This window comes from Moschus berezovskii, chromosome 27 (genome assembly GCF_049115385.1).
Source record: "Moschus berezovskii isolate FMDL1 chromosome 27, NW_MosBer_1.0, whole genome shotgun sequence".
In the NCBI taxonomy this organism is placed as follows: domain Eukaryota; kingdom Metazoa; phylum Chordata; class Mammalia; order Artiodactyla; family Moschidae; genus Moschus; species Moschus berezovskii.
In genome coordinates, this window is record NC_142486.1 from 14799167 (window position 1) to 14826662 (window position 27496).

Below are 27496 nucleotides of genomic sequence, written 5' to 3' on the forward strand. Positions count from 1 at the left end.
GCTCTTCCTTACAGCATGGTTATCTTATAAGTATCCTCATTTAATGTGAGAGTTCTTATACATAAGAGAATTCACGCTGGCATCATGCCTACTTCTGTGAAAAGTGGGTCATCACCAAAGAAGTCTGGTGGATATGGAAAAATATAAAAATCTTTTGACCCCTTGGGAAGATGACTTGGTACCTGGTAAGTTGCTCAGACCAGTCCCCGCAGAAGTTATTTCCCTGGAAGTGGATTGATAGGTGAAGCCAAGGTCAGCCAATGGGAATAGACATAAATGGGAAAGTGGATTACTCGGACAAAGGTGGATCTGGGGTCTCACTGTGGATATCTTCCTCGTTGAATGCAGCAGTGTCTTCAGGGTTGTTATTCATCATTTCTTTGTACTGACGTTTGAAGAAGCCACACTATGAAGGAAAATATATCAGAAAATCTGGATAAGAGGGCAGAATGGGAAGTTGGGAGTAGGAGGAACCTGAGACAGAAGGGAACTAAGTGGCCTTGTATTTGTGTGTTAGAATACTTATGTGAACAACAGCTATCACCGATTGAGTGTTTGCTGTGTGCCAAGCTCTGATCTGTACACATCATTCATAGATTCTGCATACGCTGGCCTCATGTCTCTTGTTTCAGCATTCTGTGATATAGGCATTATTATAATTTCAAAAATGAGGAAACAGGCTCAGAGAGGTTGGGCAACTTGCCTGACATTAAACAGTGAGTAAGAGCCAAAATGTGTACCCAGACCAGCCTGACTCCATGTCTGAATTCTTCCCTCTATACGATCCTGTCTATGGGAGGGCAGGGCCGGCTGCTGGTGGTCTCAGGAGTGGGATGAAAACACTCACCTTGTACAGTAAGGCTGTGATGAGGGCCAGGAGCAGCAGTCCTCCCATGGAGCTGCTCACAAGGAGGGGCATGGGGCTGTAGACCTCATACTCTTCTAGCACCATCTCCACCTGATTTGGGGGTTTGGGGGTCAGAAAGTATCGGGCCTCCCACATTCCCTTTTTTTTTTTTTTGGACTGCGTCATACAGCATGTGGGATCTTAGCTCCCTGACCAGGGATCGAAGCCTCTCCCACTGCATCCTTGCATTTGAAGTGTGGAGTTTTAACCACTGCCCCACCAGGGAAGTTCCTCAGTTTCCCAGTCCTTAACTCCCATCCTTCCTTCATCAGGCTCTGCCTCAAGAGGTGACGTACACAAGCCCTCATGGGCTTAGGGACGATTGTCCTGTCCAGGGGCCTCCATCCGTTCTTCCTCTCTCCAAACTTGCAAGCCCTGCTCCACCCCCCAACCACTCAGCATCACAGATTTAGCATCAGGAGCCCTCTGGCCAGCCCAGCCACTGCCTACCACATGGTCATTACCTGGGCTCTCAAAAATGCCTCCTGTCCTGAAATCTGGGTGTACACAGATCTGTTGAATGTGACTTCAGCCATGCTTACGACCAACATCTTCTTCTGCAGCAACTACAAAAGAGTAGGGGAGAGCTGGGAACTAGGTCTATATGGGGCAGGGGGGCACGCAGGCAGCTCAGGGATAGAGAAACACCCTGGCTTGAGAGGGGCACAGACACTTCAAGCCCCATCTGAGTCGAGGAAGGACATACTTGGCTGGCCCAGCCAAAGCTGAGGTTGCCCTTCAGGATGAAGTCAAGTTCCTCCTGGACACCAAAGGAGGGGATGTCACAGCGGAATCTCAGGCAGTCAGCAATGGAGCAGTCCTGGGAACAGGAGAGGAGTGAAGTTGAAGAGGATCTTCACTTAAGCAGGAACCACAAGACAGAATGAAACCTAGCTGATTTGGGGATGCTGCTGCTGCTGTTAAGTCCCTTCAGTCGTGTCCGACTCTGTGCGACCCCATAGATGGTACCCCACCAGGCTCCGCTGTCTCTGGGATTCTCCAGGCAAGAACACTGGAGTGGGCGATTGGGGATGGGGAATAGATAAACCATCAGAGGACATAAACATGGCTCTGAAGCTTAGCAGTCCATTTCCCGGGAGCCTCCAGTGCCCAACTGGTCCTGCAGTGGGACCTTTCTCACCAGCACAAGACTGCTTGGCATCTGGGTCTGGAAATCCGGCTGCGGGGGAGGTTCCCTCTCTGACACACAGGGGAGACTCTAGGGAAAGAGAGAAATAGCTACAGGATGATCCGCTGGTTGGAGGGTATGGGCACTGTGGGATCAGACTCTGGGGAGTGACGGAAAGCAGGCGGGCACCTGTGAAGGGGCCACTAACGCCACATCCCACACGACCACACCGTTCAGCAGGACGGGGACCCAGAAATGAACGCTGATGGCCAGTTCACGCTGACTCAGGTTATTCACCTGCAGAAAACAGAGACAAAACATGACTGTGGTCCCTGGAGCATCCCAAGTCCCACCTCTTTCCTGGCTCCAGCTCCCAGCTCTTCTCCATCCTCCCCCACCAGCTCCCTACATCCCCACAGGAGGGACAGACACGGATACCCCCTGGCCTCTCACACGATATCTATGCTCAGCTTCTTTTCTGCTCTTCTGGTCAGAAGCTGAAAAATTGAAGTACTTGGTGGATTCTTCTTGCCTGGAGAGAGAGAGGGCTTATGGGTGAAAAACAGCCCAGGGACCATCCTTGGTTGCACCCTAGCCTGCTGGGAAGGGGCGCAGCAGGTGATCCAGGGGATCGGTGATGGTCTCCATGTGCCTTGCAGCCTCAACTTTAGCCTCAGTCAGGGAACTAGGTCTCACAAGTGCAACTGAAAGATCCTGCGTGTCACAGCTAAGACCCTGTGCAGCCAAATAAATAAATATTTAAAAGGGGGTATAACAATAACTATATCATAGACCTAATGGGAGGGTTGGGCTTCCCTGGCGGCTCAGATGGTAAAGAACCTGCCGGCCATGCAGAAGACTCAGGTTTGACCCCTGGGTTGGGAAGATCCCCTGGAGAAGGGAATGGCTATCCACTCCAGTATTCTTGCCTGGAGAATTCCATGGACAGAGGAGCCTGGTGGGCTACAGTCCTTGGGGGTCACAAAGAGTTGGGACACAACTGAGTGACTAACACTGCTGCTAATAGAAGGCTTAAATTACATAAATACATGTGAAGTACTTAAAACAAGGCCTGGCAGGTCATAAGTATATAAATGTAAGCTCTTATTGTGAGTTTTAGTGTTTTCCCATGGATAGAAGGGGAAATTCACACAGAGAGTTTGGAAGGGCAATGACACTGCTTGACCCCCAACTCTAGTTCCCCTAAAAATTGGTACATCAGCAGCAGCATCAAACTCTGTCCCATGGCAATATTATAAGCTTATGACCAACTCTAAAGTCTCTGGAATTTGGCCAGGTAGGTGAGGCTCCTTGTCTTGCTTCCAGCCTGGCCTGTCCCTGCTCCCTCCGCCACTTTCAGAACCCAGAGCAGCAGCCCTACCCCTGCCTTTCCTGTGGCCTGCTGAGGCTTGTGCTGTTACAAACCATCCCGACGGCTTCTCACATCTCTGTTCTCCCCTGAGTTTTGTGAAAACCTGACCTTTCTTTGTTCTGTGTGGTGACAGACCATATCCTGTTGGAGACAAGCTCCCCACTTCAGAGTATTCAGAAAAGCCTCAGTTCTTAATCTAGTAGATCCAGTTCAGTGTGTTTGTGTTTGGCACAAAGGCTAGAGTTGGCTTCATGTTAAAGGAAGTCTGCACCTTGGAGAGGGAAGAGAGGCTGCACAGGGGTGGCAAGGTGTGTGTGTCCCACCAGCAGGTCAATTCACCAGAGGAGAACCAAGAATTATGGGAGATGGTGGTGCAGCGGATAAGAATCTGCCTGCCCACGCAGGGGACACAGGTTCGATCTCTGGTCTGGGATGATCCCACATGCTTTGGGGCAACTTAGCCCGAGCACCACAACGACTGAAGCCTGCACTCTCTAGGGTCTGTGAGCCCCTGTGTGTCAACTACTGAAGCCCATTTGTCTGGAGCTTATGCTCTGCAACAAGAGAAGCCACAGCAACTAGAGAGTAGCTCCTGATGTCCAAAACTAGAGAAAGCCTACAGGCAGCAGTGAGACCCAGTGCAGCCAAAAATAAATAAACAAATAGCAAATAAATATAGCAGTAAAAAAAAAAAAAAAGAATTATGGGACATGGTGTGCTTCATCGCTCAGTTGTGTTGGACTCTTTTCTACCCTATGGACTGTATCCCACCAGGCTCCTCTGTCCATGAGATTCTCCAGGCAAGAATACTGGAGTGGGTAGCTATTCCATTCTCCAAGGGATCTTCCCAACCCAGGGATCAAATCCAGGTCTCATGCATTGCAGGTAGATTCTTTACCATCTGAGCCATCAGGGAAGCTATGGTGCTATGCTGTAAGTATATGGCTGATCAACAAGAATTCTCATGTGAGAAATCAGAGGGGCTAGCTTAGATACCCATCTTCAAAAGAGAAGGCTGACTTGCAGGAGGAGGTACTAGGTTTGGAAGAAGGTCCAAGGAGAGGACAGGGATTAAGTACCTGCTGATCACTGTGTAGATAGCATATTTCACTGGGAGCTCCAGCTGGGAGGTAGTTTTGTTGGATGTAGGTTTATTATTTTCACTGGAGGGAGAAAAGGGTGCCTGGTTGGGAAGGAATCCAGGAAGAGTCTCCAGTTGGAGCATGGAACAGAAGAGAGAGGGACACACCCTACCTGGCCTGAGCTCACCTGCTTACGTTGGTGCTGAGATGCAACTTATCTCCTAGGGTGGCCTTGTAGGAGACATCAAATGTGACTATGAAGGTGCCCTGAGGGAGAAGAAAGAAGAGTTGAGGATGGGGAGGGCCATGGTGGAGAGAGGGAAGGAAATGGGGTCAGGATGAGGGAGAAGAGCAATGAGAATTGGGGGAAGCTCTGACCTTAATGCCCTCACGGAAGATGGGGTGGTTGACGCTACAGCTGCTGCTCTTCAGGCCCTCGTTTCCGGTGGGCACTGCCTCACATGCCAGGCGCAGGGGACGCTGACCAGGTTGCTTCAAAGGAGAAGGAATTTTTAAAAACTTAGTCACATGCATATACAGGCTTGATGCAAAACAGTGGTGGCATTGCGAAGCCGTAGGGGAAGCTCTCAGTAAATGGTTCTGGGAAAATTGGCCCATACAAAACAAGCAAACAAATGAATAAACAAACACTGAATCCCTACCTCATTCCATACATTAGAATAAATCCCAACTGAATTAAAGACTTAAATGTAAAAGGCAAAATTATAAATCTCTTAGAAGATAAGAGAGGGGGAGGTCTTTATAACCATAGAGTAGGGAAGTACTTCTTAAACATGATTCACACATAAAATACTAAATACAAAGGAAAAGTTTGATAAAAATCAACCACAATCAAATTAAGACCATCTAGGGAAGGAAAGCCAGTTAACCCTAAAGGAAACCAACCCTGAATATTCATTGGAAGGACTGATGCTGAAGCTCCAATACTTTGGGCACCTGATATGACAAGCTGACTCATTTGGAAAAGACCCTGATGCTGGGAAGGGAGAAGGGGGTAGAAGAGGATGAGATGGTTAGATAGCATCACCAACTCAACAGACATGAATTTGAGCAAACTCCAGGAGATAGTGGAGGACAGAGAAGCCTGGCATGCTGCAGTCCATGGGGTTGCAAAGAGTTGGACACGACTGAGCAACTGAACTGAACTGAACTGAACATGTTTCCATTTATATAAAGTTCAAATATTGGCAAAACTCAACAGCATAATCTAGGGATGTATTTATGGGTGGTAAAGAAATACAAGGAACTGAGTATTATAAGGCAGAATATTACCTTTGCAGAGAGTATGAGGTTAGGATGAGGAAAGTTATATTAAGGGCTTCTGGAGGTGCTAGAAGTGCTTTATTTCTTTTCTTTCTTTTTATTAATCTTTTGACTTTGCCACGCAGCATGTAGGATCTTAGTTCCCTGACCAGGGATTGATCCCCTGCCCCCTGCATTGGCAGCACGGAGTCTTAACCACTGGACCACCAGGAAAATCCTCCTCATCTTTTAAATTTATTATTATTTTAAAAAGTCCTTTGGAGTGCTTTATTTCTTGATCTAGAAGTTAATTGCATAGACTTTTGCTTAATATTTAGTTATCAAACTATACATATGCCCTGTGCACTTCTCTCTTTGTGTGTGTTGTATATTTCATCATAGAAAAAATTAAAGGAACCTATTATAACGTGGAGCAGGAGAGGTCCCAGCCACTGAAGCCCAAGGGAGCTGTTTACCTGGATTGCTAACGTACGTCGATAGGACAGCCCTGCTGGGTAGTAGAAGCTGATCACCGTTCCATAGGAATCCTCGCCCTCATTGGATACCATCACTGTCACGTTGAGCTCCAGGGAGCTCCCCACCACCAGGGTCTCCAGCCTGAACAAGGAAGGACAAGATTGGGAGAGAGGCTCCGAGGAAATAGGTCGGAATTGAATCAGGAGTGGCGGCAGGGCTGTGGGAATGTGCTGATGACCTTCCAGTCAAAAGCACTTCTTTGTTAGAAGGAGAGGCAAAAGGAAACACAGGGACTTCCCATCCTATGAGGACGGGGGCCCCCGAAGCTTTAGTGTATGTCTATGAAAGGAGACAGAGCTCACTCACCCTGAGAAGCTCAGGTCGACACTGAGGTCCCCTTCACAAAGGTGATCTTGCCCACAGTTCTTCTCAAAGGGGAGCTGCAGAAAAACGGTACATTCTCTTCCCATCCTTATCTCAGTCCATCCCCAGTCTCATCGGGAACACTCGTCAACACTGAGCATTACTGAGCGCCCACCCTGTGCTAGACTCTGTCCTAGCACGCAGTCCTAGACTCTGGCAAGGAGGGAGGGGCGGACAATGCGGAAGGGGCAGTTGGAATATAAAAGAAAGAGAAGACAAGATCCTTGGCTTCAGAGAACGTAACGTTTAGTGGAGGAGTCAAATTCAACTGGAACAAGCATTCAGCAAACATTAGTAACAGTCGATAATGAGACAGGTTCTGCACTCAGAAAGGTGGCAACTACAGGTGAATTAGACACGGTGGTTCTTACATTCAGGGAGCCGACAATCCCGGGGGACCCACAGAAGTAGAGGCAGATGGCTATCCGTCCAGTCACGTGGAATTTGGCCTGCTATCACCATGACACAGTAGGAGGCCAGAGAAGAAGTGACAGGTGCTGAGCATGGTTTTCAAAAGAGAAGGAGATAAGACTGAGGCTCTGGGGATGACGGGATCTTTGAGGTGGAGAAAAGATGTTTTTCCAAATGAGAAATATGACGTGCAGGAAGGATATAGAAATCAACTGCCAAACCATGTCTTCATCTGCTTATTATGTTGCCCTTACTAGGAACACTATGAGCAATTACAGGTACCTGTAGTCACTTGGCAGTGCCTCCTCTTGAAAACAGAGAGGAACTGCAACATGAAAAAGACAGACAACATGGACAAAGATATAGAGGTATAAATGAGAAAAGCTGGGGGACTTCCCCAGCAGTCTAATGGTCAAGACTCCATGCCTCCTGTTATAGAACACAGCGGGCTCAGCTTGGTGCTCTGTGATGACCTGGAGGGGCGGGATGGGAGGGCTGGAGGAAGACTCAAGAGAGAGGGGATATATGTGTATTTATAGCTGATTCATGTTGTACAGCAGAAACCAACACGACATTGGGAAGCAATTATCCTCCAGTTTAAAAAATTGCATCTGACTAGAGATGATCGTGAAGTCTCTCAGAGAAAGACGGACACCACCTGATATCACTTGTATGTGGAGTTTAAAATATGACCCAAATGAACCTATCTACAGAATCAGGAATCAAGAAACAGAATCAAGGATATAGAGAACAGACTGGGAGGTGCCAAGGGGGAGAGAAAGGGAGAGGGTGGGATTGGGAGGTTGGGATTAGCAGATGCAAGCTGGTATACACAGAATGGATAAACACCAAAGTCCTACTATATTGAGGGAACTATACTCAATATCCTGTGATAAAGCATAATGGAAAAGAATATGGAAAACATGTACATGTGTGTATAAATGAGTCACTTTGCTGTACAGCAGAAATTAACACAACATTGTAATTCTACCGTGTGTGTGTGTGCATGCTAAGTCACTTCAGTCATGTCCCACCCTTTGTGACCCCACAGACTGTGGCCCTCCAGGCTCCTCTGTCCATGGGATTCTACAGGCAAGAATATTGGAGTGGGTTGCCTTGCCCCCTCCAAGGGATCTTCTCAACTCAGGGATCGAACCCTTGTCTTCTACATCTCCTGCACTGGCAGGCAGGTTCTTTACCACTAGAGCCACCTGGGAAGCCCAATTCAACTATACCTCAAAAAAAAAAAAAAAAGAGAAAATGATTCCACACTCCACTTCAGGAGGTGCAGGTTTGATCCCTGGTCAGGGAACCAAGATCCCATGGGCCAAGTGACACAGTAAAAATTAGTAAAAAATTGATAAATAAATTAAAATGTGGGTTTAAAAAAGTAAAAGAAAAAGTTCGAAGGGTCTGCAGAATGAGAACCAGGGAGTTTATGTTGGGGCAAAGTGGATAATCCGCTGAGATGTGGGTCAGGCTCCAAGCCGGGCTGGGCTGTGGTAACGGGGTGGAAGCATGTTAGATTTGATGTGATTTCGTGGGCACCTGGGAGTCACCCCAGGTTCTTCAGCACACAGAGACACAGCGAGAATCAGCACGTCCCTGGGACTTCCTAGGAAGACTCACAGGGGCCGTGAAGAGGTCCTGGGAGCCCACAGCCAGCACGGGGCGGAGGTTCTGAGATGAGGCGATGGGCTCCCCAACCAGGGAGAAGTTGAGTCGCAGGATAATGGGGTTCACTATGTCCTCCACACAGTCCTGGAGAAGAAAGGGCTTTAAAGAACCTGCCCTCCTCCTCCTTACTGGCTACCCCTGGGGTTTCTCCTCTACCGCATCCACGTGGCGGAAACCTGGTTCCCCAGCCCCAATTTTCCCCTCTCCTGCCCCAGGCTCCCTGCCTTTCCTGCCTCGTTCAGGAGGGAGTGGAGGTGTCGGAGGCTGGCCTTGAGCTCCTTCCTCCCTCTCCCAGAACCCACAGTCCTCACTGGTAAAAGCAGCTTCATGGAGTCACAGTGCTCTCCCAGCCCCAGGGTTTTTCTTCGAGTCAAAGTCCAGTTCTTGGTCTCACCAAAAACAGCACGAGAAATCAGCCGACCTGGATCCAACGCCAGATCGTATGTGACAGAGCTTCGGACGTCACCTGAAGCAGGAGGGACGGAAGACGGAAAGTGAGAGAAACACGAAGGTTCTGTTTTCATTTTTTCATGCAATGGAGATTCGCTGAGCACTTTCTGTGGGCCACGAACTGTACTGGGTGCTGGGATACAGGTGGAGAAGATGGAGAAATATGGTCCCTGCCCTCCTGAGCTCGCAGCCTAGAAATGGAGACCAGCACGACGGACATAACATCACAGCGTGATCCCTGCAAGGGCCAGATCCTCAATGGTACCAGACAGGGCTTGCTAACTCAGATCTGGTGAGCAGAGATGCCTTCCTGGATGGACCTTGTCTGAGCTCTAACCTAGAGGATGAGCAGGGGTCAGGTGAAAAGGGGGAGGGGAAAATCCCATATTTGGGGAATGGTGGCTAAGACCAGAAGGGAGAGGGAGGCTGGTACATTAATTAAAAATTATACAGAGGAGGGCTTCCTGGGTAGTTAAGTGGTGAAGAATCCTCCTGTCAATGCAGGAGACACAGGTTTGATCCCTGATCTTGGAAGATCCCACATGTTGTGGAGCAACTGAGCTCATTTGCCACAGCTTCGGAAGCCCTTGCGCCCTAAAGCCTGTGCTCCACACCAAGAGAAGCCTCTGCACTGCAACTAGAGAAAAGCCCGTGGCGCAAGAAGACCCAGCACAGCCAAATATAAATAAAAGCTTTTTAAGTGTATGGACGGAATTCCCCTGCGGACCAGTGGTTAGGACTCCATGCTTTCATTGCTGGGGGCCAGGAGTTCGACCCCTGGCCAGAGAACTAAGATCTAGCAAGACCCGTGGTGTGGCCAGAAAAAAAAGGTGGGGAGTGCTTGCAGTAAGGGAGGCTGGAGAGGCAGAGGGGCCAAATCAGCGGGGTCACAGTGGGCAAGAATTTTAGTCTTTATAAATGCAACATGGGAGCGGGTGAGGAATGGTGAACTGTGTTCAGTACCAATCAAGGTAACTACACCGGGTGCATAGTGGATGGGAAGGAGCAAGAATAGCCGTGGACACAGCTCAAAGTGGGTGGGATGGAGAAGCCTTGTCCTCTGGGAAGGTGGAAAAAAGGGCAGACCTCCGGACGTATCATGGAGAAGGAACCTAAAGGCCTGGGTGTGGGGAGAGGGAGGGAGAAGGGCAGTTGGGTGGATGTGGAGGTGAGATCTGGGTTCCTGGCTCCATTCTGTCCTGAGGATAGGGCTGGGTAGGGGTGCCTCTGGGAGGTAAGGGTCTGGTCTACCAGGAGGAAGCTCACCTAGGCGATCCTGTGAGCTTTTGTGGATGGTGAGACAGACTGTGGCATGCCCAGCTTCCATGGTGGTGGTCAGCTCATCCCAGCACTGATACACAGCCTTTGTCACCTCCGGGGGTGTGAATTTCATAGTCACGTTCACCTTCAGCACCGGCAGGCTCCTGAGGGCGCATAAGGGGCTGAGGACCGGCCTCTGGCCTTCGGCGGGGAGAACAAGGGAGGGGGCAGCTTGGTGAATCAGACACAGGGGGCAGGCAAGTGGGGAGAGGGGAGTTGTCACCTGAGCAGTAGCGCGTGTCCCTGGGCCCCCACAGCAAGGTCTACCAGTCCATCCTGCGTGAGGTCCTGACCCCCGCTCAGCGAACGCCCAAAATACTGGAGCCTGAGGGAGAGCTGGGAGCCTGCGATCCGCTGGCCAGAGAGAGAAAAAAGAAGGGCAAGTCAGGGGAAGGGGATGGGAAAGGTTTGAGAAGGAAGATTTGGAAAGGGCACTGAATAGAGTAGTTGAAGAGAGGGGAGGGGAGATCCCTGGTGGTCCAGTGGTTAGGATTCCATGCTTCCAGTGAAGGGGGCGCGGGTTTGATCCCTGGTTGGGGAACTAAGATCCCACACATCACAGGGCACAGCCAAAAAATAAAATAATAATAAAAAATAAGATTTAAAAAAAGGAGGAGAGGGGTGGAGAGCAACAAAATGAGGTCCCCAGGGACCCCAGACAGAGATCAGAGCACTTTAGGTCCAGTGAGGACCTTGAGAATGCAAGTTAATGACAAAATCAAAGCATAATGAAGCGAGCATAACAGATTGATTTCCTCATCCTCTATACGTTCATTCATAAATACTGGAGGAATGGACAGCTTAGTGCTGTCCTCGAGTTAGCTTTACAAGAAGTCAGTGGAATTTGCTCATCCTTTTATGTTTCACAGAAGGAAATCAAGGTTCACAGAGGCTGAGTCAGTCACTTGCCTAAAGCCACAGAGCCCACAGGGCTGGTCAGGCATTTGACCTGGGGCCTGTGATCTTTTAACCGCTAAGCTGCCCACACAGTGTGAAGTCTGTTTGGAGTCAAAGGAGAGAAGAGAGAGCGTTTGTGCTTAGCTGGGCCAAGGGCAATTCAGGGAAATAAACCACTGAAAGGAGAAGGGGAATGGTCGCTGCCGAGACTGGGACAGGAGATGGCATCAGGTAAACCTAAGACATGGGAAAGGAGGCGAGCAGAAGAGGCTGAAGGCTGGGGGGCCTCACCTGGCTGTGGGAGGGGCTGATGCCCAGCTCTGAGGTTCCATGGAACAGATAGACAGCACCCTGGTTCTCCTGCTCTCCCGGGGCCCCAATGGCCACATCCGCCAGCCTGTCCCCATTCACATCCCCCAGCACTGTCAGGGCTGCCCCAAAGCGGCTCCAGGGGTGGCCCGGCTCCCCTCGCAGGACAGCATCACACTGCCACTTAGTCCTCTGCAGAATGAGAATGGTGTCAGGGCTCAATCCAGGCGACCCCTCCACCCACACCCAGACCCCACCCAGCCCGGGGCTCATCAGCTACTCACCCCCCGGGGAAAGGGGCACACAGACACCTGGCCCCCCTGGGTCTGCTCGTAGAAATGGGGGGCCCCGATGAGGACCAGGTCGGAGCTACTATCTCCATTCACGTCCACGGAGCAGAGGGAGGCCCCGAAGTAGGAGCCGATCTGGAGGGCAGAGTCGGGAGTCATCCTGTCTGCCCTCTGCCAGGGGCACGCCCCCTGGGCCAGGTCCCGCCTCTCCCCAGACACCCACACTTCCCGCACAGGCCCTGCACCCCCTTCCTCTCCTCCTTCTCTGCCCCTGGAGACCCCCTCCACACTCAACCTGGGTCCCTGTGACTTCAGCCTTCGGCCTCCACTGCCTGGACGCCTGGGTGAAGAGGACTGCCTTCCCCGTGTGCTGATGGCGGGGGGCCCCCAGGATCAGGCTCTGCTCCCCGCTCCAGAGGGCCAGCTCTGTGGAGTAACCTAAAGGGGCCAGGGCTCAGCACCGAGGCTTCCCCGCCCCTGTGCCCTCACCCCCAACCCCCGGCCCCTGCCCTCCCCAGGCAGCCCATCTCCTGCCCAGCCCCCAACCGCAGCCTTGTCTCACCCAGGTAAGAGTCCCTCATGTCCACGTGCTCCTGGGACATGTTGATGAAGATGGCGTTCTTATTTTGGGGGTACAGGAAGGCACCTCCAGACCAGCTGAAGCTCCCCACAGCCCCCAGAATCGGTCCATCCTGGGAGGAAAGAAAGGATTCCAGGGTGAGCAGCTGGGAAGAAGACAGCCTATTCTGAAGAAATGCCTGCCGCTGACTCCGCCCACTCATCTGGAATTCGCTCTTGTCATTTTCTAGCTCTCATCAGCAGCCTCGTGTCCCTGACTCCTGCATCTCTCAGTCCATCCCCACTGCCACTGTCAGAGCCACCCCAGTGCCTCTCACCCACTATTCTTTCTGCCTCCTCACTTGTTCTTCTCTGCTTCCTCTACTGTCCCAGAGTTGGGCTTTTTAAACCCAAATGTGCAGCCACTACCCTGCTGGCAAACCAAGGTGACTCCCTGTCATCAAACCCCCGAGGGTGGCATTTAGCATCCTTTGCAATCAAGTCTATGGAGTTACCCTGTGTTCCGGAACACACCACCCCTCTGACCTGGACACTCCTCTCTCCTTTTTCTGGGACTCAACTCTTCTGTCTGGAAGAGTCAACCTCAAAGTTACATCTGTGGGATGTTCCTGGCTCCCTCAGAAAGTGCTAGGCATTTCCTCTTCTGAATACTTTATTGCCTTTCCAAGCTCTTGATTATGGCTAATTTAGGACATACACAAAAGTCAAAAGGAACGTGTAATGAACCCTTTAGCACCCGTGACCTAGCATCACTCATGACAAACCTTGTTCCATTTCTCTGTCCCCTTCAATTTGCCCTCAAAATTATTCCGGGTAAGGGGCTTCCCTGGTGGTCCAGGAGCTAAGACTCTGCACTCCAAATGCAGGGAGCCAGGGTTCATTCCCTGGTCAGGGAACTAGATCTTACATGCCACAAATAAGACCTGGTGCAGCCAAATAAATACATCAAGAAAAATTATTCTGTTCAAAACATTTTGAACACATACTTCCTTTCAGACAACTGTCTGTCTCTATCTTTATTTTGAACTGAACTGACCATCGCTTCTCTGGTCTTTCTCAGCTCTCCAGCCCTCTCTCCATGCTGCCCCTAGCTCCCTCTGCTCCGGCTGCGCTGGCCCCTCTCACTCCAGTGTAGTAACCCCATTCCTGCCTCAGGACCTTTGCACCTGCTGTTTCCTCTACCAGGAGCAATTTCTCCCTAGATATTTCCCAGCCTCACCCTTTCTCATCATTTAGCTTCAGTGGCTATTCCTTAGCCCTCCTCTGATCACCTCTCTTTTTCTATCGCGGTGCTTAGCACCATCGGAAAGTCTTTCATTTCTTTGATTTTTACCATCTCCTCCCACTAGTTATCCATTCCAAGAGAGCAGGGACCTCAGCTATCCCATTCTCTGCTGTGCTTCTAGCACCTACATTCACTGCCTGTGTGTCTGTCCCAGACTAGACAGTGAGCTTGAGCATCAAGTCCACTTTCTTGTTTATTCTGAGTCCCAGTTCCCAGCCCCAGGCTGGTGCCTGAGACTCTTAATCAAGCACACGCTCCACCCACCATTGTGAGGATGGAACTGAAGCCTTCTTGAGACATCTCATGCTGGAAGGAGCTACTTGTCCTCGACTGCGTTCCTGTGGGGGAAATGGGTCATTCAGACTCCCAGAGACCTAGAGACCATGAGGATTCAGAGCAGAGAGAGGAGAACGTGGTTTGGGGCTTGGGTTCTGGGTAACGATTTGGGGCGAGCTAGAGTAGGGATCCAGAAAGAAGACTCTTGGACTGCAAGGAGAACGAACCAGTCAATCCTAAAGGAAATCAACCCTGAATGTACACTGGAAGGACTGATGTTGAAGCTGAAGCTCCAATCCTTTGGCCACCTATGTGAACAGCCGACTCATTGGAAAAGACCCTGATGCTGGGAAAGATCGAGGGCGGGAGGAGAAGCAGGCGACAGAGGATGAGATGGTTGTATGGCATCACTGACTCACTGGACATGAGTTTGAGCAAACTCCGGGAGATAGTGAAGGACAGGCAAGCCTGGAGTGCTGCAGTCCACGGGGTCACAAAGAGTCGGACACGACGGAGCTACTGAACAACAACACGAGTAGGGACAGATCCTCGGGACTGTGGGCGACAACTGGGTCTCGGCTCTTTCAGTTCCGACACCCGGACTCACTCCCCATTTACCCTCAACTGCAAAGATCTTCTCCTGAAGCCGCTTTTGGATGCTGCTGAGTGCTGCAAAGTTGTCCACCTTGAACACGTGGTCCTCCGAAGGCATAGAGCCAATGATGTTCAGCTCCTTCCTGGCAGCGTGTGCCTGGAAAGCATCTCCCACCTGTGGCAGAGAGGCACATGAGGAGGAGGGGCCCGCCAGCCCTTCTACCTGGGGGAGGTGAAGGCTGAGTCTGGGGGAGCCAGGAGGAAGGGACGCACCCCGATGGCGTAACGGATGATGTTGGCTTTCTCTGCCTCGGGGATGACGTCGGTGTATTTCAGGGGGTCTTTATATTTCTCCCCGTCTGTGATGACAATGATGATTTTCCTGGCACTCTTACGGGCCCCATTCTTACTGTGAAATAGTTCTCTCCTGTCAAGGAAGAAAGGGAGGGTAACTCTACTGAGATTCTGGGAAGCAATCATTTGCAGCACTAGAAGCTCCTCTGGAGAGACCAGGGAAGCCTGGTACCCTGAGACTCAGGCATGTTAAGTCATGAGTTCATACTGGCAAAAATTACTGACCCCAGCACCTAAGCCATTTTCTTCCTGGGCCACCTAGCCCCCAGTATTGGGCAGGCATGTGGTAATATGTAGACAGCGAGAATGGATGAGGGATGAGGAAGAGAAAGGAGCTGATGGGGAGAAAGGCACAAAGCAGACACTTGGCAATAATTCCCAAGTCCTTCCAGCGCGGTAAAGAGGAGCTGCATTTTTTAATTTTTTTAATAAAATCCACAGCCGTTTATCTTGGACTTCTTGGGCGGAAGCACTGCGCTCATGTTATCGTGTTTAATCCTTCCAACCAAGTTGTGAATTTATCCTCATTTGACAGTTTTCCAAGACTTAGAAAAAGCCGATTACTCCAACGGTGACCCAGGTAGCAAGCCGGGAGCTAGGATGGGAACCGAGAAGCAAACCCAGGTGGGCTCAGAGTCGAGCCAATCCAAAGCCAGGCAAAGCGGAAACACACTGCAGAGGAGTCCGGCCCTCGCCCTGGCTCAGGGGATTGCAACCAGCGAGGGGACCAGAAACACTCCAGGAAGACTCTGCCTGCGGCCCCCTCACTTCCTTGTGAGCCTTTTCTCCAGATCCTCCTTCAAACACTAGAAAGGGCTGGGCAGACCCAGTACCAGATAGTGGAGGGGAAGCATTTTATCCGCAGGTAGCGGGGGTCGGAGCTTACACCACTGTCAGGATACCGGTGGCTGTGAACGTCAGACCATTCAGCTGGGTGATGGGATCCACCAGGCTCCGAGAGCTCCGGATGGTCTGAAATTGGCTGAAGGTGAAGTGGATCTTCATAAGGTTTGAATATTGCATCAGCGAGAACTGTGAAGGCCAAGAAAAGAGCCCTGGAGCTCAGGAGTTGTTTTTTGTTAGTAAATTTTAAATTTTGGAATAATTTTGCACTTACAAACCATGTTCCACGTGATTTTGAGGCCTGACAAGTATATACTGAAACCCAGAAAAAGAAAACTGGAAAATCAAAGCTAAATACTGCTCCTTCATGGTTTACAAAGAATAACCTTGCCGACTACTGTATTTGTAAAATTTAGATTAAAAAAATTTTTTATAATACACAAAATCAATTTGAAGTCTACATTTCCTTGTTTCTCAAGAATTTATGGGCTTCCCATATGGCTCAATGGTAAAGAATCCATCTGCCAATGCAGGAGACTCAGGAGATGTGGGTTTGATCCCTAGTCGGGAAGATCCCCTGGAGAAGGAAATGGTAACCCACTCCAGTATTCTTGCCTGGGAAATCCCATGGACAGACTGGCAACAAGAATCTATATACACACACCACACCCACACCCACCCACCCACACACACACATATACACCCACACACTGGTTACTGGGAAATAAAAGAATAAGATATAGAAATCACGAGTTATATGAAAAACATGATAAAGAAATCATCAATTATTTGGCCAAGTGACCTTCAGTCAAATTTCACAACAAAATTATTTGATATTCCTTTCAATGTATTTAAATAGCAAAAATGTATTTCCTGTGGCACATGGGGACGTAGCAAATGTAATGGGGGAACCTCCTCTCAGGTCAGCTCTCCAATGGGCCCTGCTTGGGGACCATGCCTTGACCTTGGACCCTAGCTTCCTCAAGGCACAGGCCTATTGATCCAGCTCCCAGTGATGCCAGGCAGCCTCCCAGGTTGGCCTTCCCAGAGGTAGACCCTCCCCTATCCCACTCCCCAGGCCTCAGAGGGCCTAGTTTTCACCTGCGTGTTGGTGCCCTTGAACAGGTCCATCACAGCTCTGACAAAGTTCTTCATCCGTTTAAAGTCAGTTTGGACAATGCTGCCAGAGCCATCAATCAAGAAGGCGATGTCCATCTCTTGATTTGGACACTCTGCAGAGAGGAATCAGAAATGCATGTTTAAGGGGACTTCCCTGGTGGTCCAGTGGTTAAGAATCCTGCCTGCCAATGCAGGGGACATGAGTTTGATCCCCGATCCGGGGAGATTCCATATGCCTCAGGGCAACTAAGCTGTGTACCACAACTACTAAGCCCAAGCACCCTAGGTCCTGTGCTCTGCAAGAAGAAAGGCCACTGCAATGAGAAGCCTGCACACCACAACTGGAGCATAGCCCCTGCTTGCTTCAACTAGAGAAAGCCTGCACACAGCAACAGTCAAAAGTAAACGAATAAAGTTTTAAAAAAGAAACTCATGTGTGGGTCCCAGCCACTTCCTGGGGCCCAGAAACCCTTTCTGCTCCACGGAGTCAGGGAGCCACTCTTGGCACAGGGACCAATCCCCACACTATCCACAGATGAGGTGTAAATTTGTTGTCTCTGCCCCTTCTCCCTTTAGCAGAGTCCCTGTTTCTCCCCTCCTCCCACAAGGCTTACAAAAGGGGAGAAAGATGTAGAGTTTGGGGGGCTGGGTGGGCTCCTCGCTCTATTAGTCAACAATTGTTTATTGATTACACATGTCAGGGATACTGTAGCATGCGTGTGTGTGTGCGTGCGCTAAGTCACTTCAGTTGTGTCCAACTCTTTGCGATCCTATGGACTGAATGTAGCCCCTCAGGCTCCTCTGTCCATGGTATTTCCCGGGCAAGATCCTTAAACATTGCCATTTTCTCCTCCAGGCGACATTCCTGACTCAAGGATCGAAACCCTGTCTCCTGCTTGGCAGATGGATTCTTTACCATGTAGCCACCTGGGCACCCACACAAGATTATCGCAAAGATAAAAAGAATGGATATGTCAGCACTACTCTCTCCATTCGTCCCACCCTCTCCTTCCCATGCTGTGTCCTATACAGCACAGGGAGCTCCGCTCAGTGCTCTGTGATGACCTAGAGGGGAGGGATGGGGGAGCGGGAGGGAGGCTCGGGAGGGAGGCTCAGGAGGGAGGGGTTGTATGATTACATATAGCCGACTCACTTTATCGTGCAGCAGAAACTAACAGCAATGTAAAGGAGTCCTACTCTAATTCAAATAAGGAATGAATATGTGCATCAAGTAATTAAGACAGGGCTTGGCACCCCATAAGGGGTAGTTGTTATCACCATCATCACCATATACCAGGCATTTTTCTGTGCCCAAGGACACACCTGGAACAGATGCTAAGGTGTGCTCCCAAGACCTGTCCCCCATCAGGATGGAGGTGCTCATCCCCAGCTATAGGGAGTTGGCTGTCAATGGCTCCCAGTGGAGTTCCTCCAGAGGTGTCACCCTACTCAAAAGGGAGGTGTCTTGCCCAAGGTTACACTTCCTGCTCCAGGGGGCAACCTGTACCCAGCCACGCTCCAAGCTCCCGGTGGGGCAACTGAGGCCTCTCACAGTCTACCCTCTACATCTACTCAGCCCTGCTTCCCTCATGCTCTCATGGGGGTTGCACCTGAGAATATTCTCAAGGGAGCCTCAGAGTCTGTCTCAAGGGAAAGCCGATTGAAGACCAAAGTTTTATAAAAGATCTCATTCCTGCCCTTGTGGAGTCCACACGGTAGTGGAGAGACACAGCATACGCACATGAAGAAATAAGACATTTCAGGCTGTCCCCAGACTTACGTAGGGGGTTGTGGTCTCTGTGCAAAACCCAGCTGATACCTCTACCAGCACCCCACATCCTGTGTTGGTCTCGGGGTGCTGAGAGATCAGGCCACCACAAGGTTGAGGTGTGAGGCTGAGCTGTGGCAATTGGCCTCAGGTCACGGAAGCAGAAATGCCTTCTCCCAGCTCCTCACTCCTCCCCCACCCTGCCAGCTCAACCAGTATCACCAGTGCTGAGAAGAAATGGAAGAATGGAAGGTCACTTTCCTCCCCGTTTTCCTTGAAGACTAGGAAATCCAGCCACCCACATGGCAGGCTGAGTGTGTGCTCAGGTGCCCCCAAGCTGGGTAGCTGGTGTTCTCTGTAACCATATTTTGTACTTGTACCCACTTTTTTAGCTGCATGACAAAATCCCCCTCCCCCTCCACATGCTCTCTCAGACTAGGCCTGTGGTCAGTGCCCTTGCAATGTCACTTCTGTTTCTTGCTCTTTTTATTGTATCCCACAGCAGACACCTGGCTGTAGCTGATTGCCTTCTGGAAAAAGAACCAAGCCAATCAGGCAAGGTTGGTTCAAGCTCTGCGCTCTGCCACTTCCTAAAGTGGAAACTCATCTCTCTGAACCTCAGTCTTCTCATCTATAAAATGGGGATCATCCTGGCCTCCACGAGGATTTTATGAGGACCTAGAAGGCAATGCACACCCAGCTCCCAGTACCCAGCACTGCCTTGCGCACAGTCCTTCCACATCTATTCAAACCTGCCTTGTCTGCACCAGTTTTACACATGTATGTCCCATTTTCATCAGACATCACACCTCATGAGCCCCAGAAACATCTAAGAGAAGACATTTACCACTTAGTGTTCAAAGCCACCTCGCCTGCCTGCTGCACAGACATCCCCGGTGGGGCCTATGACCCACAGGAGTCTTTGCCACTCTCTCTGTTCCCTCTGTAGACTCTGCTCTCACAACTTTGTCTGGGAGCTATTTCTGCTGCTGCTTCACTTTTGGCTAAAAGCCCACGAAGTCTGGGTTCGTGTTTTCTGTGGGCCAAAACATGCCTTGGGACTCCCCTGGTGGTCCAATGGTTAAGAATCTGCCTGCCAATGCAGGGAACATGGGTTTGATCCCTGGTCCGGGCGGTAAGACCCACATGCTGTAGGGCAACTAAGCCTGTGTGCCACAGCTCCTGAGCCCAAGCTCAACAGCCCATGCTCTGCAACAAGAGAAGTCACTGCAGGGAGAAGCCCACACACCACAACTAGAGGGTGACAGTTAGAGAAAGCCTGTGTAGCAAAGAAGACCCAGTGCAGCCATAAATAGATAAGTAAACAAAAACAACAAAACATGTGCCTTGTGTGGTCCCTGGCTCTCACTGGGGGCCCATTGTTTCCTTTGACGCCACGCACGGGGTTGTTTATCTGTGCCTTCCTCCTGGTCCAAACAGATAGTTTTCAGTTAGAAAATCAGTCATAAGGGCAATCACATACACATGCCAGGCTGGAGTCTACGCACTTAGACATGTATCTTTAATCTTTTAAATCCTAATAGCCACCTCAATTATTAAGTGCCATTTTACCAATGAGAAAACTGAGGCCCAGGGAATGAAGCCACTGGCTCAAGGACACAGAAGATGAACTTGTAAAGACTGACCTTCAGAGGACTTCGCTGGTGGCCCAGTGGTTAAGAATCTGCCTTGAAATACAGGATACTTGGGTTCGATCCCTGGTCTGGGAAGATTCCACATGCCTCGGAGCAACTAAGCCCATACACCACAACTGCTGAAGCCCATATGCTCTAGAGCCCGGGAGCTGCAACTGCTGAGACCTGCATGCACTCTAGAGCCCATGCTCTGAAACAAGAGACGCCACCCCAATGAGAAGCCCTCACGCTGCAGCTGGAGAGTAGCCCCTGCTCACCACAACTAGAGAAAGTCTGTGTGCAGCAATGAAGACGCAGCACAGCCAGAAATTTTCAAAAAAGGAAAGAAAGAAAAAAAGACTGACTCTCAGAGAGAGAGACTGCTGCAGGGCCCGCCTAGGCACCATTCTCTGTGGGAGACATCAGTGCTGGCAAAATTGTGCCTCACACTTGCCATGATCGGGTCCTTTTCTGCCCTTGTAATGGGATTCATGGGGTCACGGAGAGTCGGACACGACTGAGCGACTGAACTGAACTGAACTGAACGGGAAGAGTGAGTCTGGGGCTGTCTTGGCAGATTAGCAGAATGCCCCAGGACTGCCTCCCTCTTGGATTCTTGGATCTATGGTCCTCACCTCAGGTTTTCACCACCCAAAACCCTTCCTCTGGAAACCAGGAGGCACCCCAGCACCTGTTGGCTGATGTGGGACCCTCATGCCTCCTGCAGCAGCACCCTGAGGCTCCTTCCTGGCCCGTCAGAGTCATCATGGCTCGCCCAGCTTAGGGGTCCTGCTGTGACTACACCTCCTGTCGGGCCAGACTGTGCCCCCAGCCCCTGCTGAGCTTGCAGAGCCCTCTGGGAGGGGGCCTGGGGCACAAGAGGCCCAGGAAACAAAGACCCAGGAGGTGGAGACCCAAGTTTCATGCTCTGCTCGCATGAGTGGTTCCAGCACACGCTCCACCCAGAACTGGCATCTCTGGGGGACCTACCTGGCAGGGCGGTGGGGACCGTCCGGATGATCTGCAGGTGGGAGCCCAGCAGGAGGCAAGTGCCTTTTATGTACATGTTCTCCCCACAGGCTTTGTGCACGGTTGGGCCGCAGGCCTGGGGGCAGAGGCCCGTGTGGGTGAGGAGGCCCCCCAGAACACTTCCCCTCCTTTTCCCTCAGCCCCAGCCTTCTCTCACCCCCACCCCCTGTCGACCTATTTCTCCCTCAAGACCCTCCAGGGACCCAGAAACACTCACCAACAGCTGGGAGAGATGAGTGGAGGCCGCCAGGGACAGGCCCAGGGACATGTCCACAGCCTCTGAGGGAGCTGAGAGGGCAGACACACAGGGTCACACCCACAGGTACACCCTCACTTGGGGGGACAGTCTGGGCTGGAGGTGAGGAGGGGGCAGTCCTGAGTAGGAGGGTTGAAGGACCCAGTCCCTGGGGCAAGTCACTCACTGTTGAGCGAGATGGGCCGACACTGCCGGGTGGCAGGCGTGCAGTCGTACAAACGTCCTGTTTTGTTGACTGTGACCACCTCCAAGGGGGCTCCCACCACGAGTCTGGAGGTACAACCAGGATGGACAGTCGCAGGAGGGGTGGGGGCATGGGGCGCTTTGGGCGAAGAAGTGTCATGGGGAAGTGAGATTTCACGAGGGGAGCTCTCGGCCCCGGCCTGTGTGAGGCTACTCAAAATCAGGGAGTGAGTCTAACCCACAGAGGCTGAAAGGCCATGCTGGGCTTTCTGTTTGTCTGTTTGGGTACATGTGTGTGTATATAAATATACGTATATTTGTATATGCAAATAGTTTTGGACTTTGTGTGTGTGTGTGTTTTAACATTCACTCAGAATAAAACTACTCAGAACAAAAAATAGTATTTCCCAACCACAAATCAGTGCAGTTTGTCTCCTAGGAGCTATCATTCTGACAGAGCCATTGTTCCAAGAAACAGGTCACCTCAAGTTAAATGGAAAGATGTCCTGAAGCCAATAGATAATTCTGTAATTAACTGGACTATTTATTTATTTACAATTTTATTTATTTGGCTGCTCCGGGTCTTAGTTGCAGCAATGTGGGATCTGGTTCCCTGATCAGGGATGAAAACTGGCCCTCCTGCACTGGGAGCATGGAAGTCTTAGCCACTGGACCACAAGGAGATTCCCAAATTGGATAATTTAAATATGATAAACAATTTAATTTAAAGCAACTGTATCAGAAACTGCTTCATATAATTTATATTCATTTATAAATGCAACAGTTTATTTGCAAAACACCTTGAGAGGAGAGAATTTTTTGATTTGGGAAAATGTTCTTATTACCAACAAGCTCGCTATTCAGATGAGGGAATTAGACAAATATTAATGTATTTTAACTGATTAGCCACACGAGACTTGTTGAATTGGCATTTAAAGATTCATTCTAGAGGACCATTCCATTATGCAAACCTGAAATCCTTGTTTGTCTAAGACTTGAGGATGACACTGAATCAGGTGGTTGGAGATGTAGCCATTTGTTTTCTTCTGGCACAATCAGGTAAATAAACTTTTAGTCTTAAACTATTGACCTACAGGGTTGTTTTTTTTTTTTTTTACCCCAACCCATTTCTTACATGTCAGCTCAACCTTTTCACTATCACTCAGCAGAAACCAGGAAAAAAAGGAGCTTTGTAGCAATCAGGATGTCATTCAATATATATTATACACTTGGTTGGAAAGTCACTCAGTTGTGTCCAACACTTTGCGACCCCATGGACTAAAGTACTGGTGAACAGCAGATAATCAAGAGTTTCATTTTTTAAAAAAATAGGGCCTGAACACAAATTGATGGTAAGTGGGACAGAAGCTGTCTGAATCTGTTGGGTGTTGTGTGGTCATGTGGGGCTCAAGGGAAGCCAGTGGGGGGAAATGCTGGAGAGATTCTACATCTTGTTCTAGGTGGTTCTTACCTGGATACACATATGTGAAACATTTATTGAGTTGGACTTTCTAGATTCGTGCATATCAATCTCTGTGTTATATTTCAAAACAAAGAAAATAAAGCTCTAGGGCCTGACATCTGCTTCCACGTCCTCAGCCTGCCAGTCGAGGGAGAAAGGAGGAGGGATGTACATTTAGGACTCAGTGAACTCTATGCTTCTTCTTGACTAACTGAAACTTCCTGTGCTCTCAGGGTCATTGCCAGTGCCACCGCCTCTGTGAAGTCCTCCTGGAATTCCCTCCTGGGTTTGATGTCTCCCTTCCTGTGGCTCCCAGATTTTGGTTATGCTTGCATCACATTGTGACTTCAACTCCTTGGGTCCCTGTCTCTGGGACCCAAGAATGTGCCCTTCTGGAGGCAGCGTGGGTACATAATTTGCCGATCCCAATGCAAAATAAAATTATGAGGCCTCCCTCCTGTTCTTGGAAGAAAGATTTTATTTCCTTTTCTTCTTCGGGCCCTCGCTCTCTGCTGTCCTGGTGTTTCCTATTTGCTATTTAGTGTCACGCTCCTTCATATACCAGGAATACAGCACAGATCCTTAGAGGCTGGGCAAGCCAGGTACAGCAGACCCTAACCTTGCCCGCCTCCTGTTGGTGTTGCGACCGGGTTTGTAGCCCATGCTGCCCTTCCTCCAGGTGGTAGCAATCAGAATGCCAGCCTGCAGGCCAAGAGGGCGGAGCTGGGGAAAGTGAGCGGGGCCTACCTAGATCTGTCAAACTGGACCACGCTCTGGCCAAAGCCGGCTCCGTCCTCTCGGAAGACCAGGGGCTCCTCCACATCCAAGTTGAATCCATGATAAGAAGCCAGGCCTGAGGAATATGGGGAGGTGGGGGTGGGGAGAACAGTCAGAGAAGCCCCTTCTCCTTTGGACCCCTGACTTCTCAGGGTCTTGACACCCACCACGCTCAGCCTTGATTCCCCATCTGCCCGGGAGAAAGGCATTCTTACTATTGCCACTTGTGTGATTTCCATGTCTCCTCCTCCTTTAAAAATAGTCTAATCACAATACAGAGGGCGACCATCCAGAGAAATTCCCCCTCACCCACAGTCTGAAATTAGGCCAGTCACCTCCTGGTAGGTTAGACAGAGCAGGAATATCCCTTAAAGATAAAGTGACCGTACAATTTATTGTCTAAACTGGGACCTTCCAAGAGGGGAGGGGGCACCATTAATAATTACACCAGGGACATTGGTACTGCCGCCAGGCAAACTAGGGCGTGTGGTCACTCCACTTAAAAACTGTCCTGCTCCATCTTCCCATTAGGCTTGGGGAACACACTTAGAATTCTGTGATTTATTATTTGTCGTTTTGTATTCTCCATGTCCTCGTTCCTGGTGCCAGGATCTAGGAGGACAAGGGCAACTACACCTGCCTTATCTTGGTGCCTGGAACAGTGCCTGGCCCTTAGCAGGCGACTTTAGCATTTACTGGCTGACTCTGAACCACACAGCTGGTCACTGGCACAGCCAGGATTCCAACTCGCTCTCCCGATTCTTGACTCATCCCAGTGGCTAAGCTAGAAAGCCCCAGGGGAAGACACATTACATTTCAAGAGCTTTTCCCAACCCCTTCCCAACCAATCACCTTTCCTCTCCATTCCTTCTAGAAGCCTGGTTGTCTCTGGATGGAGGAGCTGACTCCAACCCCAAGAGTAGGGAAGCTTTAAGGAGACCAGGCATCAGGCCAGGCAGTGACAAGGAGGATCCAGACACCTGAACCCTGGGGCTCTGGGCAGAGGCCAGGTGTTTAGGGTGCTGGTCCTTACTGGGGCCACATGCAAGGGAGCCTCACATCCGACATCTTCCTCACAAAGGGTGATTCTATTCCTAGTCTGGAAGCAGCCCCTGTGATCTGACAGGTAGAGGATACCAAGGGACTCAGACCCAGATGCCTCAGGGGCCAGGCAGGTGACATCAAAGCGTGAAGTGGGCGGGTCTGAGCCCAGGGGATAAAGGGGGCAGCCATTCCCAGACTCTGGTACCCAGAGCAGCCAGACCTTCCCATTTCTCAAGAGAAGCTGGAAAGACTCAGGAGATGGGCAGGACCAAGGAGGTGCCATCTAAACTAAAGTCTTCCTATCTCTTGTGGATGGTGTGGCCTCCCCTCCCAGGGGCCCTGGGGCAGACGCCCCTCACTCCCAGCACCCACTCCAGGGCCCCCAGGAGAGGAAGGGAGAGGGAAGCCATGGGCAACCTGGAGAGCAGCTCACCTTCCACCCAAGCGTAACCCATGAGCCCACTTCCCTCAGCTTTGCCCAGCTCCTGCCCCTCCCCAGATTCCAGGCCATTCCTCCCACCACACCAGACTGGACAGGAGTCCTCTCTTTTTCCTTCAGCTCCTCCTGCCTGCCCTACCAGGCAGAGACCACCGCTCCCCCAGCCTGCAACAAGGCTTCTCACAGCCCCGAGGACCCCCACTCACCAGCCAGGAACAGCACAACTGCAAAGGCCATCCCCAAGCAGCTCATCAGAGAAAAAGAGGAGCACAGGCAGCAGAGTACCGGAGGGTGCTCCGTGTCTTGGGGGGAGTTACAATAATGAGTCAGGGCTTGACGTGGCAGGAGGAAGGCCCGGTGAGGAAGTACTGGGTTATTTATAGAAAGGCGAAGGCCAAAGACACCTTGGGGAAAAGCCCCCCACACTCCTTCCCACTCTACCTCCGGGGAGTTGGCTTCCCTGGCTGTCCCAGACCACCTTCCCCCAGCCCTTGAGACCCGCTTGGTGCCCAGGGTCCTGGGAGCTCTCTGGGGCTGCATATGAGTGGAAGAGGCAGGACAGAGAGCCGGAGAAGACCCTCTGCATGGACATGAGCCTGGAGAGGAGCAGACCACTGCCTGGGTACTTGTGGGGGCTGGAGCATGGCTGAGGGTGTTGTTTAAAGAATCAGAGCCCAGAAACTTCCCTGTGGTCCAGTGGTTAAGACTGTACACTTCAAATGCAGGGAGTGAGGATTCGATCTCTGGTTGATGCACCAAGATCCCACATGCTAGGCGGCACAGTTAAAAATTACTTAAAAAAAATTTTTTTTTAAAGAATAAAGAAGTAGAGCTCAGCAAGAGGAGAATGGACAACCAAACTGGTAAATTCCTACAGAGCAGTTACTAGTCAGCAATAAAAGAGAGCAGACCAAAGATATGGGTAACAACGTGGATGAATTTCAACTTTGTCATAAGTGGAAGAAGACAGATGCCAGAGCTGTATAATATGAATCCTTTCGTAGGAAGAGGTGAAATTGATCTAGGAGGCTGGAAATCAGAAGAGTGATGGCCTCTCGAGGGGTGGGGATGTCTGATGTGTTAAATTTAGCATTCAACACACAATATTTTAACATCTGTTACACTGGGGAGGGGTAAACACACGGGTGGTTGTTATTTTCTCTGTAGGTTTCTCTGGTGTGTTTTCATTGGAGTATAGTTGATCTACAATGTTGTGTTGCTTTCAGGTATAGCAAAATGATTCAGTTATACATACATAGACATCTATTTTTTTCAGGTTCTTTTCCCTTATAAGTTATTATGAAACATTGACTATAGTTCCCTATAGTGCTATACAGTAGGTCCTTGTTGGTTATCTATTTTATAATAGTCGGGTATATATGTTAATCCTGAACTCTTAATTTTATTGCTTCCCCTCCTTTCCCCTTTGGTAACCGAATCCGCATGTGTGTGTGTGTGTTTGTATTTTGGCCAGGCTGTGTTCCCCACCCAGGAATAGAACTCATGCCTCTGAAGTGAAAGCGCCAAATCCTAACCACTAGGTCACCAGGGAACTCCCTGCGTGTGTCTTTAATATTCCACAATAAATGAATATCTCTCAAAAGGTTCAATGTATAAAAGCCCAGGAGGAGACCTAGAAGGTTAAAATATGTGACAAAAATCCCTAACTGGGGCATACTATCTCGTGTATATATGTGACAGTCATTTGAAGCACTTAAAATGAAGACTAAATGTCGAGTACCCTTGGTTCGATTTCCAAGAAAATATGAAATAAGACATTTCAGAAATAATTCATATATTTGAAATTGCACCCTTTTCTGAGTTATGTGATGGAATCTCCTACCATC

General features: G+C 50.1%; 1 protein-coding gene across 2 annotated transcripts; it reads right to left on the minus strand.

Annotated features, from left to right (window-relative positions):
• Positions 1-268: 268 nt before the first annotated feature.
• ITGAD (integrin subunit alpha D) lies at positions 269-25976 on the minus strand. 2 transcript variants are annotated; one of them, XM_055409927.2, is made up of 30 exons: positions 25856-25976; positions 24137-24242; positions 21911-22014; positions 21706-21776; positions 21450-21564; positions 17040-17170; positions 15982-16127; positions 15015-15168; positions 14766-14916; positions 14136-14209; positions 12570-12699; positions 12303-12445; positions 12002-12142; positions 11700-11909; positions 10735-10865; positions 10458-10615; positions 9053-9207; positions 8694-8825; positions 6597-6670; positions 6230-6371; positions 4869-4982; positions 4678-4757; positions 4488-4571; positions 2490-2568; positions 2226-2333; positions 2049-2126; positions 1614-1727; positions 1372-1473; positions 848-958; positions 269-406 (listed from the first exon to the last, which is right to left on the minus strand). In XM_055409927.2, the coding sequence occupies exons 1-30, from the start codon at positions 25899-25901 to the stop codon at positions 290-292; spliced, it is 3501 nt and encodes a 1166-aa protein (XP_055265902.2). In that variant the 5' UTR covers positions 25902-25976; the 3' UTR covers positions 269-289. The 2 variants fall into 2 exon arrangements, 1 of the variants encoding a protein (XP_055265902.2); XR_016036584.1 differs by lacking the exons at positions 269-406; positions 848-958 and having other exon boundaries at positions 2049-2146.
• Between the last annotated feature and the right edge of the window lie 1520 nt (positions 25977-27496).